At 41.5% G+C, this 16,421-nt stretch overlaps 1 protein-coding gene across 1 annotated transcript in view; it reads left to right on the top strand.

The window, feature by feature from the left end:
- Positions 1 to 14,155, top strand: part of Ccdc110 (coiled-coil domain containing 110) — a 17,574-nt gene extending 3,419 nt beyond the window's left edge. Inside the window, exons 3-7 of the mRNA XM_031339697.1 lie at positions 8,782 to 8,837; positions 9,120 to 9,185; positions 10,530 to 10,640; positions 11,503 to 13,624; positions 14,093 to 14,155. Coding sequence (XP_031195557.1) covers positions 8,782 to 8,837; positions 9,120 to 9,185; positions 10,530 to 10,640; positions 11,503 to 13,624; positions 14,093 to 14,142 — 2,405 coding nt within the window. The 3' untranslated portion in view covers positions 14,143 to 14,155. The remainder of the gene's footprint in view (positions 1 to 8,781; positions 8,838 to 9,119; positions 9,186 to 10,529; positions 10,641 to 11,502; positions 13,625 to 14,092) is intronic.
- Positions 14,156 to 16,421: the final 2,266 nt, after the last annotated feature.

Genomic DNA, 16,421 nt, shown 5'->3' on the forward strand with positions numbered 1-16,421 from the left:
TCTCCCCTCCCCTCCCCTTCCCTCCCCTTCCCTTCTCTCTCTTTCTCTCTCTGTGTGTCTCTGTCTCTACTCCCTCCTTAACTTCCCTTCCCATGCCCTAAATAAACTCTATTCCACTCTAGATCCATCATATGGCTGGTACCTCAGGGGGAAGGGTTGCCTCAGCATGGGCCTGCAGAGGCACCCACCCCCTTCCACTTCACCATACCTGGCTTCTTTTCTCTTTTATAAAACACAATATGCTAGAAATGAATAATATTTCTTACATTCTCAATAGATGATAAGATTCTTTGGGGATGGGCCCGTAGGCCTCACTCCCTCTAATGCCTCCCAATACCATGTATTTAGCAAAGACTTGGTAAATGCTAAACTGTGATTCTGTGTTGTCTCCTGTGTGTCTCTGATCATTCCCCTTCACATTCCAGAATCATATAGTGTCATGTGACTTCTCCAAGCATTACCGAATTTTAGAAGCACTTTTCCTTAGGAACAAGTAACACCCAAAGACTCACAGGAGAAACCTAAATTTTCTTTATTGCCTTTAAAAATAGGTGAGCCCAATTTCCTGCCTGCTCCCCATCCGCACTGAATCACCAGGACACTGCTGAAGAAAGACTATTCATTTCTGAATCATACCATGAAACTAAAATGAGCAGCTTAATGCTATTTGGAGTGCTTGCTTTATTGCCAAAATAAATCTCTTTTCAAATGCTCCCTCCCCCAAATAACTATGTCATTTCTCTCATAGTATGAACTCATGGAAAAGGTGAAAAGAAGCTGGCCAAAATTCCCCCATCCTTACATTTGCTAAGCTCCCTTCTTTCTGTTTCAATGAAGAATTCCGCTATTCAATCAATACCCCAACAGATCCAGATTCTTTCTTGTCCAGAATTCTTCTGCCATTGTGTTCCTCGTTCTCCAGAATCACCCCTTCTCCTGCCCCCCCCTGCACTGTGTTTCCAGCAAACAAGCATGTTAGAATCTCCAATAGCTGAATTATTAATTTAAAAATGAACCCTCTTAGGCTGGTGAGATGACCTGGCCAAGGAGGGGTTTGCTGCCAAGTTTACTAGCCTGAATTTGATTCCTGGATGGAAGGAGAGAACCAACTCTCATGATTTGGTCTCTGAACTTCACATGCACCTCCTTGTGTAAACACACACACACACACACACACACACACACACACACACACAGAGAGAGAGAGAGAGAGAGAGAGAGTAAGTAAATGTAATTTTAAAAGTTAAAAACACTCTTCTTGTCAAGTGTCTTCTATTATGAACACTATGCTACTATCATTCCTCTCTTATGGCATAGTAAAAGTTGAAAATAAGTTGTACATACTTGGGGACTGCAAATCTCTGTATCACATTCTCCCTGGAAGCCATTTTACCTGTGCTTCATGAGCCTTTCCTCCAGAAAAATGCCTTTATCTATGGTAGCAACACCCACACTGTCCATCTGCATTCATTGCCATCCCATAAATGACATATCCAATGGAGTACTTAACATTTCTGATAGACAACTTAAGTTTAAAATATCTACTAGTGTATTTTTTTCTCTTTCTCTTAAAATTTAAACAATATGATCACCTTCACTACCTCCCACCAACAAAGACTTTCAGCATACTTTCAAAAGATTTTCCTACCTGCAGCAACTTCTACCCTGGTCACAAATAGATCTCTGTGGTTCAGGAAAGGATAACATAAGAAATCATCTACAGGGGCTGGAGAGGTGCCTCAGCAGTTAAGAGCACTGGCTACTCTTCCAGAGGACCCATGGATTCTATTCCTAAAACCCACATGATGGGTTGGCAACATGTTTCGGTGACATGACCTAGCAGAGACAGCCAGGCCTCAGCCTCAGCTCAGCAGGAGGGACCAGGAAGAACTCCAAGAGAAGTTCCCTGTGCCTCTGTTAGGGAAACAAAGATCAGTGAAGACTGGAGACTCGGGAGCATTGCACAAGTAGCTGTACCAGCAAGCCAAGCCCTGTCTCCATCCAGTTGCATATATAACCTCCAAACATCACATATACTTACATGTTTCGCCTCAGCATAAGCCCAAGTCCTTGGAGTCCTGACAAATGGAGCTCAACTACACAATGTAAGGTGGACCAATACATGGGTGTTGTTAGCAAAGAATCCTTCATCACATCTTTCATGTGCTTGCTTTGGCACAACATCCTCTTCTGTGTCTGCTTTAGTGAAACATTCTTTCATGAGTCTGCCTTGGTCCTTCATCTGTGTCAACTTCAAGAAAACACTCCTGAGCTGGGCAGTGGTGGCACACACCTTTAACTCCAGCACTTGGGAGGCAGAGGCAGGCAGGTTTCTGAGTTCGAGGCCAGCCTGGTCTACAGAGTGAGTTCCAGGACAGCCAGGGCTATACAGAGAAACCCTGTCTCGAAACTCAAAAAAAAAAAAAAAAAAAAAAAAAAAAAAAAAAAAAAAAAAAAAAACAGAAAGAAAGAAAGAAAGAAAGAAAGAAAGAAAGGAAGGAAGGAAGGAAGAAAGAAAACACTCCTTTATGTGTTTGCTCCAACAAAGCACCATCCAACAGAACTAACTCTAAAAGAATTCTTGCAGGCCCTGGGTCTTGCTGCTGCAGATGCTGGGGCTGTGCGACACCTTAGTTATAAGGAGGCAATGCATAGTCGTAAGATATTTTATTATACGAAAGAGAAAAGAAGCCAGCCATAACCATGTGTAGAGAAAGAAAGGAGAGGAAGGAGAAGAGAAGAGAAGGAGAGAGAGAGAGGGCAAAAGAGTAAGAGAGCAGGAGAGGAAGGAGAAAAAAGAAGAGAGGGGGAGCAGGAGAGGAAGCAAGAGAGGAAGCAAGAGAGGAAGCAAGAGAGGAAGCAAGAGAGGAAGCAAGAGAGGAAGAGAGGGCAAAAGAGAGAGGAGGGGGCAGACTGCTCCTTCCATTGTGAGGTGTGGCTATCTGTCTGTGGGGTGGGACATACCTAGCTGTGGTCAGATGATTGGGGGTAGGTCTGGGAGCTTGGGGCATTGTCTACATGACAGAACACACATCTCCTGCAGGGGGGAGGGGGGAGCTGTGAGAGGTTGTGACTGAAACAGGAGCCAGGGACCCAGGAGTCATGGCCGAACTCCTTCCCTCCCTTGCAGGCAGAAATTATTGCCCACTGGATCACTGGGTTCAAGACTTATACTCTACTGGGCCCGGGTTGCCTGAATACACCACTGTCCCACAAACTCTTTTTTTTTTTTTTTTTTTTTTTTTTTTTTTTTAAGATTTATTTATCATATATAAGTACACTGTAGCTATCTTCAGATACACCAGAAGAGGGTGTCAGGTCTTGTTACGGGTGGTTGTAAGCCACATGTACCAGGAGGTGCATGTGAAGTTCAGAGACCAAATCATGGGAGTTGGTTCTCTCCTTCCACCCCGGGATCAAATTCATCTCTCCAGCCCTCCAAAGAACTCTTAAGTTTACACTTCAGACGTCTATGCAGACAAAGCACATACACATTAAGAAGATTTTTAAAAATGAATCATCCATATTATATCAAAGAAAATAGCAATTCTAAACAGAGTAGTCCCATTTAAACAGTTGTTTGTGTGACAAGAAACTATGGAATTATACTATGATCAAAACTGAAGAGATGGACAGGAAATATGTAGGGATTCCCATTGTTCTTTCTCAAGAACCTGTTACTTACTATTCCACTTTAGTAAATGCAATTTACTATACACTATATATAAACCTGACACTAGTGCATTTAACACAGAGCTTTGTGGGAACTACGGCCCACAAATGTAAGATTCGTAAACCCCAGTTTGGAAGTAATTTTAGTAGCAAATAGAGTTGGATAGTATGTGTGAAACCAAATATGCTAGTTTTCTCATCCTTTATGGCAGGAATAAATCAACTCAGAATACAGTGGAAATATATGTTTTCAAGCTCTTAATCTGTTCCATGCTGTATTTCTTAATACATTAGTATATGTCATTTTGACTGACATATACTAATTACATATATATTCATATATATATATATACATACATACAACTTATAATATTAATATATAAACACATTAATATATACATAATATATCACATACATATATGTGTGTATATAAATATATATACATTGAAATCTTTAAGTACATGTATATAATGATTATGTCAAGATAATTGATGTATCTAACCCATCAGTTGTGTCTCATGTCTTTTTGTCATGAACTTTCATTTTTTCACCAGCTATTTTGAAATTTTTGATATCAAATTCTTTACCAGCTATTTTGATATAAATGTTACCAATTATAACCACTCTCTACTAGCCACCTATTAACCACCCTCTCTGTCTCTCACACCCTTTCCCAGGCTGTGGTAACCAACAACCTATTCTCTTCTTCAGTGAGATTCCCCTTTTCTTTGCACATGCATGTGAGAACATGTGCACAGACATACATGCAGGCAAAATGCCCATACACATAATTTTTAAAGGATGAAATTGCATTTTCTTTCTTGGCTCACTGTTTATGCACCTCACAGTTTTTAGTTATCAGGTGATAGGCGCAAAGGTTGATTAGCCAGCCCTCTTGGCTGTAAATGGTGCCTCCATAAACTTGCAGGTGAAAACACCTCTTGAACATTTCACTTCCCTTGGGTATATACAGTGGCTAGCTCTTCATGGTAGAATTCTAGGTGATTTTTTTTTTTTGCATGACCAGTGTAAGTACATTATCGTAGGTTTGTTTAGAGTCTGAGAATCTTTGAAACTCTTTCCTTCCTTGGTCTCAGCTTCCCAATAAGCATCAGAAAAAAGCAATACCCGGGTAAGCTCTCTGTCTCTCTCTGTGCTCCAGCCAAAGGTAGGATTCTGCAGTTGGCTACACATCTCCACGTTCTGAACTAACGTTGCCTCATCAGAGATGAGGACCAAAATGGCAAAGGAGATGTGTGCATGTGACAAGCACTGTCTGCACTATCGGATGGGTCACTAATGCAGGAGAGAGGATGTGGAGACCCGGCTGAAGACCAATTCTGAGGACAGATGTTAGCAACCTAAAAGAACAAGAAGACTGACTCTGAGGACAGATGTTGGCAGACTAAAAGAACATTCCATCATCATTCATATTTCATGTGAGAAGCTAGGAAGTTTTTACTTCTTAATTTAAAAACTTTTTAAAGCAAGGAAGTTACCTAACATGTAGATAAATACTACATGATCTAACCTCTGCTGCAGGTCTATAAACAATCTCTGGGAAGGTGCTGAGCCCGTGACACCCACTGTCTATCATCCTGAGGACCCCTGTTCCATATGTGAAGCCATTAGAGCAGCAGAGGAAATACAATCATCAACCACCAAGCATGGGGGAAAGGCTTTAGTGACTAAGTGAACAAGATCAGCTACAGCACAAACTCTCAGCCCCCTCTGCCCTGGTTCTCTCTCCCCAGCCAGTGCAGATCAGTGAACTGCATGTGCTTCTCTTGAGCTGGAGCAGCAAGACCCCATGCTTGGTCTTGAGGGGACAGAGATGTATATGGGTGTGTCAAGATTGGTTAGGTGTCACAAAGCAGCACAAAGGAACAAAGGACATTGACTCTCCAATGGGAAAGATCTTCCCACAAAAGGAGCTAAGTTTAATGCAGGCTGCAAAGAGCCTACCTTGGATAAAGACGTGTGCTGACTCTATGTCCTATTTTTACATAGACAAGAAGAGCCAAAGGGCTGTGCACACAAGCTTTCCCCAAGAGAGCAAGTCATCAGAGAAATGCAAATCAAAACAACCCTGAGATTCCACTTCACACCAGTCAGAATGGCTAAGATCAAAAACTCAGGTGACAGGAGATGCTAGCGAGGATGTGGAGAAAGAGGAACACTCCTCCATTGCTAGTGGATTGCAAGGTGGTACAACCAGTGTGGAAATCAGTTTCATGGTTCCTCAGAAAACTGGACATAGTACTACCAGAGGACCCAGCTATACCACTCCTAGGCATATACCCAGAAGATGCTCCAACATGTAATAAGGACACATGCTCCACTGTATTCATAGCAGCCTTATTTATAATAGCCAGAAGCTGGAAAGAACCCAGATGTCCCTCAAGAGAGGAATGGATACAGAAAATGTGGTACATTTACACAATGGAGTACTACTCAGCTATTAAAAATAATGAATTCATGAAATTCATAGGCAAATGGATAGGACTAGAAAATATCATCCTGAATGAGGTAGCCTAATCACAAAAGAACACACATGGTATGCACTCACTGATAAGTGGATATTAACCCACAAGCTTGGAATGTCCAAGATAGAATCCACAAACCACATGAAACTCAAGAAGAAGAAAGACCAAAGTGTGGATACTTCAGTCCTTCTTAGAAGGGGGGGGGGCAAAATACCCATGGAAGAAGTTACAGAGACAAAGTGTGGAGCAGAGACTGAAGGAAAGGCCATCCAGAGACTGCCCAACCTGGGAACTCATCCCATATACAGTCACCAAAACCAGACACTATTGTAGATGCCAACAACTGCTGCTGACAGAAGCCTGTTATAGCTGTCTCTTGAGAGGTCCTACCAGTGCCTGACAAATACAGAGGTGGAAGCTTGAAGCCAACCATTGGACTGAACACAGGGCCCCCAATGGAGGAGCTAGAGAAAGGACCCAAGGAACTGAAGGGGTTTGCAGCCCCAAAGGAGAACCAACAATACGAACTAACCAGTACCCCCAGAGCTCCCAGGGACTAAACCACCAACCAAAGAGTACACATGGTTGGACTCATGGCTCCAGCTACATATGGAGCAGAGGATGGCCTTGTTGGTCATCAATGGGAGGAGAGGCCCTTGGTCCTGTGAAGGCTTTATGCCCCAGTGTAGGGGAATGCCAGAGCTAGGAACCAGAAGTGGGTAGGTTGGTGAGCAGGGGGAGGGGGAAGGGAATAGGGAGTTTTCAGGGAAGAAATCAGGAAAGGGGATAACATTTGAAATAAAAATAAAGAAAATATCTAAAAAAGAGAAAGAACTTTGCTTGAGAGCACAACAGACAGATGTGATGCACTATGCACACATCTTGTTTCCATGAGCAGGGACGGCCTCTCATGACAATCCCCCAAAAATAACAAGGTCTGTACAATCCACTGACCAAAAGCCTTTCATAGTACAGGAACTACTGTTGTATTCTGTTTTTGTTTTGTTTTTGTTTTAAAAGGTGAGGTCTATAGCTCAGAAACAAAATGGTTCCTTACAAAATAAAAGCATTGCTATAGCCCCAAGTAAATATTTTCTTTTTATAATTTTTTAATTTTGCAAAACATCAAACATACCCTCATATACACATATACATATTTACATGCATAAACTCTATATACATATATATTTATATTTATATATATTTATATTATATAATGTATGTATATGAGGTTTGGTCACCCTTGACTTTAATCCCAGCATATAGAAGGCATAAGTAGATGGATCTCTTTGTTCAAGGCCAGCCTGCTCTACCTAGTGAATTCCAGGCCAGCCCAGGTTACAGAGCTAGAGACCCTTTCTCAAAAATCAAATTATTTTGGGCTGCTGAAGTGCTCAGTGGGTACAAGTGCTTGCTGCCAAGTCTGACAAACTGAGTTTAATCCTCAGGACCCACATCATAGAATGTTTCCCTCCCCACCCCCCCACACACACATACACTCGCACACACAGTGGCACATGTGTACCACTGCCCTCAAACACACACACTTAAATTCTTTTTACATAATAAACTGTGGAAGGTGGTGCAGACTTGTGCCATGGTGCAACTGTGAAAAGTCAGAGGTCAAGTTCATGGAGTCAGTTCTCTCTTTGCATCTTTACATGGGTTCCAGGACTCAAACTCAGATTGTCCGGTCCCAGTAGCTAGCACTTTGACTGGCTCAGTCATCCCCTGCCCCTACAGGTATGTCTTAGTCAGGGTTTCTATTCCTGCACAAACATCATGACCAAGTTGGGGAGGAAAGGGTTTATTTGGCTTACTTCCACATTGCTGTTATCAAAAAGGAAGTCAGGACTGGAACTCAAGCAGGTCAGAAAGCAGGAGCTGATGCAGAGGCCATGGAGTGATGTTCCTTACTGGCTTGCTTCCCCTGGCTTGCTCAGCCTGCTCTCTTATAGAACCCAAGACCTCCAGCCCAGGGATGGCACCACCCACAAGGGGCAATTGAGAAAATGCCCCACAGCTGGATCTCATGGAGGCACTTCCCCAACTGAAACTCCCTTCTCTGTGATAACTCCAGCCTGTGTCAAACTGACACACAAAACCAGCCAGTACAAGGTATGAAGCATGGCTGGTGAGATGGCTCAGTGGGTAAGAGCACCGTCTGCTCTTCTGAAGGTCATGAGTTCTTAATCCCAGCAACCACATGGTGGCTCACAACCACTCGTAATGAGATCTGATGCCCTCTTCTGGTGTCTGAAGATATCTACAATGTACAAGGTATGAAGCTGTCCTTAAATTTAATGTGTGACTAGGATAATGTGAGTAACAACCCTTCTCATTATCTCCCTGTCTCACTGTCTGGATTAAGGGTATGCTTTCTGTAGCAGCTTCTGAGAAATAAAATTGAAGAAGTAGCTGAGGAGTGGTGGTGCAGGGTGTTAATGCCAGCACTTGGGGAGGCAGAGGCAGGAGGATCTCTGAGTTTGAGGCCAGCCTGGTCTACAGTATGAATTCCAGGACAGTCAGGGATGCACAGAGAAACCCTATCTCAAAAAGAAAAAATACAAACAAAGATAAATTTAGGGACTAAATGATGCATGTTCTCTATTTTGCTCCTTAGAATATGGCTGCGCATCAGAACCAGAAAATCAAATCCAACCACAGTCGGCACTGAAAGTGAGTCTGTTTCATTTAATTATGTGCAAAACCCTTCCTGAATGAATACTGGGTCTTCCATGCTACTCTCACAAAGAAAAAAAATTGTAATGTGCATGCATAGAGATTCCACACAATCCCCGCCCCCCAAAAAATGTCTATGAACGTACATCGCACATCAGCAGCCCAGCTAAGGATGAGTTAGCAGGCTCATGTGAGCCTTTTCGGAAACAAGCTAAACTGGGGTTTGTTTGTGTGTTAATCCTAGCCTTCCTTTTGACGTGTTGTTAAATGTCATTCTAGGTCCTGCAACATCAGCTGGAGTCGTTTCAGGCTCTACGGATGCAGACTCTGCAGAACGTCAGCATGGTATGATTGATGTAGTTCATACTTAGGGAATCTCCTAGTTTCAGGTCCCGAGCCATCTTCTAAACCCCTCAGCAGCCGGTTGTTAAGTGGTTGCACAGTTTTGGCTGTGAGGCCAAATGAAAAGGCTGCCTGGGGCAGATGTGGCTCGGGGATTGAGCTTTCCCCTAGCACGTGCAGAGACTTGGGCTTGATCCTCGCACTGCAAATAAGTAAATAGTCCTTCCTACATACAGACTACAAAGAGAGACTCGCTCTGTAAAATTTAAACTAAAACTCAAAAGTGGCCCTGGGGGGGGGGGGGGGGGGGGGGGGGGGGGGGGCGCGATGTACCCTATCATCCCGAGTCATTGAAGATCCTAAGAACAGGTCACTTCCGGTGGCAGGATTCATATGATCAAGGGTTCAGTGCTCAGTGAGGGGTTGTCAGATTCCACTTGGGAACACGTTGGAAGGTGCTCCAAATCCTTATAAATTCAACTCCGGAAAAGGAAAAGGAAGGGAAGGGAGGGATGCGGAAAGGCAAGGGGAAGGAAGAGAGAGCGCTTTATTCTGAAAGCTGGCGATACTATCGTCGCTTGCTGTGACTCTGAGTGCCACAAATGGATTCAGAAGCAATTCATGACCATTCATCTCTAGAGAGAGACTCGTTGCTGAGCCGCAGACCCCATCTTGCAGCTAAAGGCAGAACTGGTGTCATCAAAGGCTCACACGCTACATCTGGAGAAATGAGACGGAGCATAATAGAGCCTGCATAGCAGGTGTACCTAACACAGTCACTAAGGGCCTGGCATCAACCCAGTGTCCTTGTATTGAACGCAACTGCAGGGAAGTAGAAGATGAACTTTGCTGCAGGTGACAGGATGCGTTCTGTTTCAACGATGGATATCAAAGATCTGTGTGTGTGTGTGTGTGTGTGTGTGTGTGTGTGTGTGTGTGTGTGTGTGTAGCCCTGACTGTCCTGGAACACACTCTGTAGACCAGGCTGACCTTGAACTCAGAAATCCGCCTGCCTCTGCCTCCCAAGTGCTAGGACTAAAGGCGTGCGCCACCACTGCCCAGCAATTTTTTTTCAAAGATTTCTAAATTATTCCACAATGTATAAAAGTAATGCCTCTAAAATTACTAGCATAGTTCATAAATTGTTACTATTTTACTAGAGGTTTCTGATTTTTATCACAGAGTCTTTTCTTAAGACTCCTTTAATGATAAGGGATTACAATAAATAAAGGCAAAGAAGTTCTTATGTTCAGGAAATGAAGGTATCTTTCAACTATGTGTGTCTGCACATACACGAACACCCAAATCCTAATTCAAATTCTAACATTCTCAATTTGTCTTTTAAAGGTACAGTCTGAAATCAGTGAAATATTGAACAAAAGTATTGTTGAAGTAGAAACCCCACAATTTAACTCAGAAAAAAGTCTAGTATTCAGCATGCATCCTGAAAAGGATTTGGTATGTTTTTAGTAAATCATTTCCCCCTTCTGGTATTTAAGAACTATCCCTACAACTGATTCTCACCTCTATCGATCTATTTATCTATCTATCTATCTATCTATCTATCTATCTATCTATCTTTCTATCTATCTATCTACCATCTATCTACCTACCTATCTCTCCTAGAAAAAGAACAATGGAGCATCAGAGATGAAAATAAGGAAATATCTGTCCTGAGAAACTTAAATATGTTTATCTCTCTGTACTGTAGAGTTTGACTATCCCTTTAAGAGGGTGGGTGAGGCATTTCATGTCATCTAGGTGCTGAAAATACCCAAGCAAATTCAAAGCAGTTTGGCTAGCCTACCTGTCCAGAGGGGACTGACAAACCCAAAGATGAAGTCTAAACCAGTGTGGCCAATATTGTCCCTGCTGGCTAGGAAATTACATTTCCAGAACACTTGTGGTGCTAGAATCACCCTTTGAATCCGGGGATTTGAAAGCAAAGGCTAACAGGTAGCCCAGTAGCAGAAACATTCATTTTCCTTGAATTCCCATGTGGCCTATCTACTTAGGAGAAAGGAGAATCTCTTGGAGCATAATACAAATACATTTCTGCCTCTGAAATTAAGAGGTGACCGATATATCTCACCCTCTAAGGACGGAAGGCAATCCTAAAGCACTCTGTTGTAGATCTTAGAACAGTTGGTGTTAGTTTGCATGCCCAGATAAACAGATAGGGATGCATACACAAGCTTCTATGATTAGTAGAGAAAATACTCAATGTGGTTGTACACATAAATCTTCCTCAGGTTTTCTTAATCTCTTGGTCCTGTGGGAAATAACAATATATTTATAGCATGCTTTCTATTGCCACTAGCCTAATGAGACACAAGAAGAAATACTTTCTACCAAGAAAAGTAATCCTTTTGAGGACCCCAAGACGCTCCATTCAATGGGAGAGAACTTCAGTAGTAGCAATGGCACTGGTCTCGCTCAGGGCACAAATATTCCACCCCAGACACAGGTCAAGGACATGTTAGCTCTGCAGAGCCCGAGAACAACAGCAGATAACTCACCTCCCAGCAAAGCTATGAACCCTTCAGAGCAGCCCAATGCCACAAAGAGTTACAGTCTCTATCAGTTTCTACCTCAGGTTCCTCAAACAGTGGCAGTGCCTCAAGCTGCTCCGGTGATTCTGGATAAAGCCACCATCACCATCCCTTTCCTGAAGCATGAGTTCTGTGAAAACTTAGATGAGATTTGCCACTCTATTAAGCATATGAAAGAAGAACTTCAGAAGTCAAATGACAAGGAACTGGCACTTACAAATGAACTTCACACTTTCCAGGCAGATGCGACTACTCAAAGTCACCATAAACGTGAGCTGTTTCCCATCCGCAGCTCAACACTTAATTTTATCCGGCAAGAAAACATGGAAGGTAACTTAAACGAAGACATCAAATCAAAGAGAATTTCTGAATTAGAGGCGTTAGTGAGCAAACTGCTCCCACTCAGGGACACGGTGTCAAAACTGCATGTGAACTTCTGTAGGAAATGTAAAAAATTATCTAAAAGTGAAATATACCGAGGGAAAAAGAATGAGAAAAATAAAGACATCCCTATCACCAGCAAGAATATTATGGATTTAAAATTCCACTCCCGAGCTCCAAGGCACACTCTGTCAGTTCTGGACCCAGGGAAACCCAAAATAAAGGACAAAGAATGCCAAGCATTCCTAGTCACCCAAGGAGCCATACCACTTGAAAGCGAGAAGACACCCAAAGGCAAGTGCGTCCCTGAGCAGTGCGTTGCCAAAATTCATTACCTCCAGAATTACCTAAAAGAATCCTTACAGAATCAGAAAAAGATGACAGAACTGGAGAATGAAAACCTAGCCCTCAAGACCAAATTGAAGTCCCTCATGTTCACCACACAATCCCTGATCCAGAAGGTGGAAGCCCACGAAAAGCACCTGAAGTCACTGGCTGAGGAAAAGAGCATCCTTCAGTCCAAGTTAAGCAAAGCAGAGGATGAGAACAAAGACTGCCTCAGGGAACTTAAGAAAATCGTCAGCACTTATAATGTCCTCCAAGGCCAACACAAAATGCTAGAGGAGAAAAATAGTCAACTCTCTTTGGAGAAGCAACAGATGCTCGAAACAATAGACCATCTGAAGGGCAAGGAGCACAAGACCCAGAATGACATGGGGGTTCTCCAAAATGAAAACAATAGAATGAATATAGAAATAGAAACGATGAAAACAAGCATGCTGTTGATACAAGACGAAAGGGAAATGCTCGAGAAAGACACATACCAACTCCTGAAGGACAAGGGCATGCTTGAGAGCGACCTGAAAGAGAGCAAGCTGGAGATCCTGCAGCTAAAAGAGAAGGAGAGAGTGGCCAAAGCTGAGCAGGAGTCACTTCTTCACATACTAGACACGGCTAAAGCAGAGAAGCTGAGTCTGGAGGCAACACTACAAGAATCCGCTTCCGCCAGACAGATGTTGGAAAGAGAGCTCATGGACATTCAAACCTACCAGTCTGCCTCGGAGGAGAAGTTCCTGAAAGAAATCAAAAGTGCAAAGTCAGAGACAAGCATTTACAAAAACAACTTGGCAGAAATCAGCAAGGAATGTGAGGTGTTGTCCAAAATGGTCATGGAGATTAAGGCGGATAACCAGATTCTGAAAGAAGAGCTAAAGAAACATAGTCAAGAAAACACCAAGTTTGAAAATAGCATCAGTCGGCTCACCGAAGACAAGATACTTTTGGAAAACTATGTGAGAAGCATAGAAAATGAGAGGGATACCTTGGAATTTGAGATGCGGAATCTTCAGCGAGACTACATGAGTTTAAGTGATAAAGTCTCCAGTCAGAACAACAGCACATCAAAATCGACTTTTATTTCAAGAAGAGAAAAATTCTACTTTGACAACTATGATGCCTATGAGGATGCTTCCAGTGTTAGGAATAAGCCTTTGGCTTCTGACTTGAAAGGTGTGTACATTCTGATAGATAAGTAGCAGCATCTTTAAGACTCTAATTAGTTTATTAGCACTAACCAAAGTATAGAAATAAAAAGAGCGGCCTGGAGAGGTGGCTCAGAGGTTAGGAGTAGGTACTGCTGTGGTGGAGGACCCAAGTTTGGTTCCGGCACCTAACCACAGGTAAGTGGATTCAACACCCAGGTTCAACATCTACAGGTGTGCAAATACACATGGAGGCACGAGTATATACACATAACATAAATAAATAAATAAGTAAATAAATAAATAAATCTTTAAGGAGAAGAGAACATAAAGATGAATACAATTTAGTTTTGTAAGGTATTGTATCTGATATGTTATAGAATAGAATCATTTAAGAATTTTGTTCTATAGATAAATTGAATGTGTCATCTTGAAAATACTTATTAGAAATGTACTCAGCATTCACAGCTTTAAGACATTTCCTTTTCTTTTTCAGGAAGACCACATAAACTGTATCAATGGCTTCCATCCAAGACTTGTAAATAAATTTCAAAAGAAATCAGTGTTTTAAAAACATTTTTTTCCAAGTAATTTTCCTCCATAAAAATAATATTGAAGTAACTTTTACCTCTGGTTCCAAAGGCCTCATACATGATTACTCTTGTTTTAAAATAGATATCAGAATTACATTAGAGAGTCAAGAACTATAGAAAAGGTGCTATCAAACTCTAAGTTCATCTGTCGGTTTTTCATGGTTTCACAAAAGCTCCTAGGAGAATGAAGCTCGGGGTCAGAGTAAGGAGAGCTCCTTACTCAAAGGTTTGCATTTGTCCTTCACACATGAAAGTGACATTGTAGGGGAGAAACCTGTCCTGTCTCAAAAGAGCCACTGTTGCACAATCAGACTTACCCTTTGCTGTACAGGACCAAACAATCTAATCTATTTTGGCTCTGTAATTCCTTGTTGAGTTCTATCAGATGCTTTTCTTCCATTACTTGAAACAATTTTTTTTCCATTCTTAATACCTTGTTATATTAATTTTGACACACCTCCCATTCCTGGAATAAACCCTACCAGCCCATGTTATTCTTTCAATGTACATTCCTGGGCTTAACTCTAACATCCACCATTTAGAATTTCTTCTACAAAAGGACATTGATTTATATATTTTCTGGCAACGACTTTGTCTGGTTTTAGTATTAGGAAACCCTTGGCCTGTAAAATGCCAGATGTATCCTTCCACATTTACTGCTATAGCTCAATGCTAGACTGGAATGTGGTAGCCACATGGTGTGTGTGAGTGAATGGTGCGTGAATACATGCCATTAGACCAAAGAGTCTCACACTGGACATTCACTTGGTAAGACAGAGATACAGAACACTGACCATCAAAAACATTAGACAACGTGGACTTGTGTGTCTCTCCCTAAAGAGGAAGGATTGCAAACATCCTTTGAAGATTTTTAAATGAAATAATTATTGTTTTCTATCCAGCTCCTATAAATTTCTAAACAATGTCCTTGATAAGCTATGCTACAGGGAAGCAGGCCTTCTCTGTTTGTTTGTTTGTTTGTTTGTTTGTTTGTTTCTGTCAACTAGTCTGCATCTTATATTTGTGTCTACAAGTAAATAAATTGCATTACCCTGATCTCTGATTTTGACACAGATTGTACAGGGGATACTGCAACTTGAAAACATTTAGTAGTCTTTTAATTGTTGAAAACTGAAGAATTTTCCTGGGAACACAATATAATGACTTGCTAGCTCTCAGCAGCCAGAATGCCTGGCGTCCCACTTCTGGATGTACTGCCTTGAACGTGAGATTCAACCTTTCTCTCCCTCCATCTTTTCATTGGTTATGTGAACACCAAATGGGTAACAACCACAAACCCATTTAAACAGAATGGTACACGGAATGGCTCCCAACTCATAATAAGAATTAACTAATACTTCATTTTTGATATTTTAAACAAAATACTATAATTGAAAATGTAGTGATAAATAATAAAAATCAGATTAATTAATTTATAACAAATTATTTGATTAACTTATAACAAATTATTTGGTGTATAATGATGAAATAGGTGGTTCAAGCATACATTAGAGCTTAGGAAATGCTTTTAATTCAGTCTTCAGGAGAATTCTTTCTGGTAAATAGTGCAGATAAGAAAAGTCTCAAAAGTTTGTTCCAATACACATAGCTAGCACAGGTCATTTATACACATACATATATACATAGCTGGTATGAGCTGCAATATTTATATATAAAAAGATCAAATGATGCTGTCCTTTGCTGTATAGAAGTTTTTGTTTGATAAGGTCCCATTTACAAACTGTTAGTCTTAAAACATGTGTTTTCAGGGACCTGTTCAGGAAGTCCTTTCCTATGCAAATGAGTTCTGTGAGATTAGTTAATCCTTCCACATCTACCAACCTTGTCACAAGCCTTGAGCAATGTTGTTAGGTGCTTTCTAGCATAGATTAATGGCTGGCTAAAAAGTTTATCTCAGTCCTCACTCACTGATGGTGGATAAGAAAACTACCCAAGTCATACCTACATCCTAACTCAATGGGATGTACAGTCTTAAGTCATCCAGAGATAAGAGATCAGTCCATTGCCTCTAATTCTGTCACATCTGAGTGGTGTGTGTCCAAGAATGCATAATGAAGCTATTTTCCAGGAAACTACATAATGTCATGTGTCTTCTTTCTTTAGAAAAGTTTTATTCCTCATGGATTACACTTCAAGATTTGACATTTCTTTTTGGAAGATTACATTCTACCTAGAAATGTCAATCTAAAAATATAGGTCAGCAACCCCAGA

The sequence above is a fragment of the Mastomys coucha genome, unplaced genomic scaffold (assembly GCF_008632895.1).
Source record: "Mastomys coucha isolate ucsf_1 unplaced genomic scaffold, UCSF_Mcou_1 pScaffold22, whole genome shotgun sequence".
In the NCBI taxonomy this organism is placed as follows: Eukaryota; Metazoa; Chordata; class Mammalia; order Rodentia; family Muridae; genus Mastomys; species Mastomys coucha.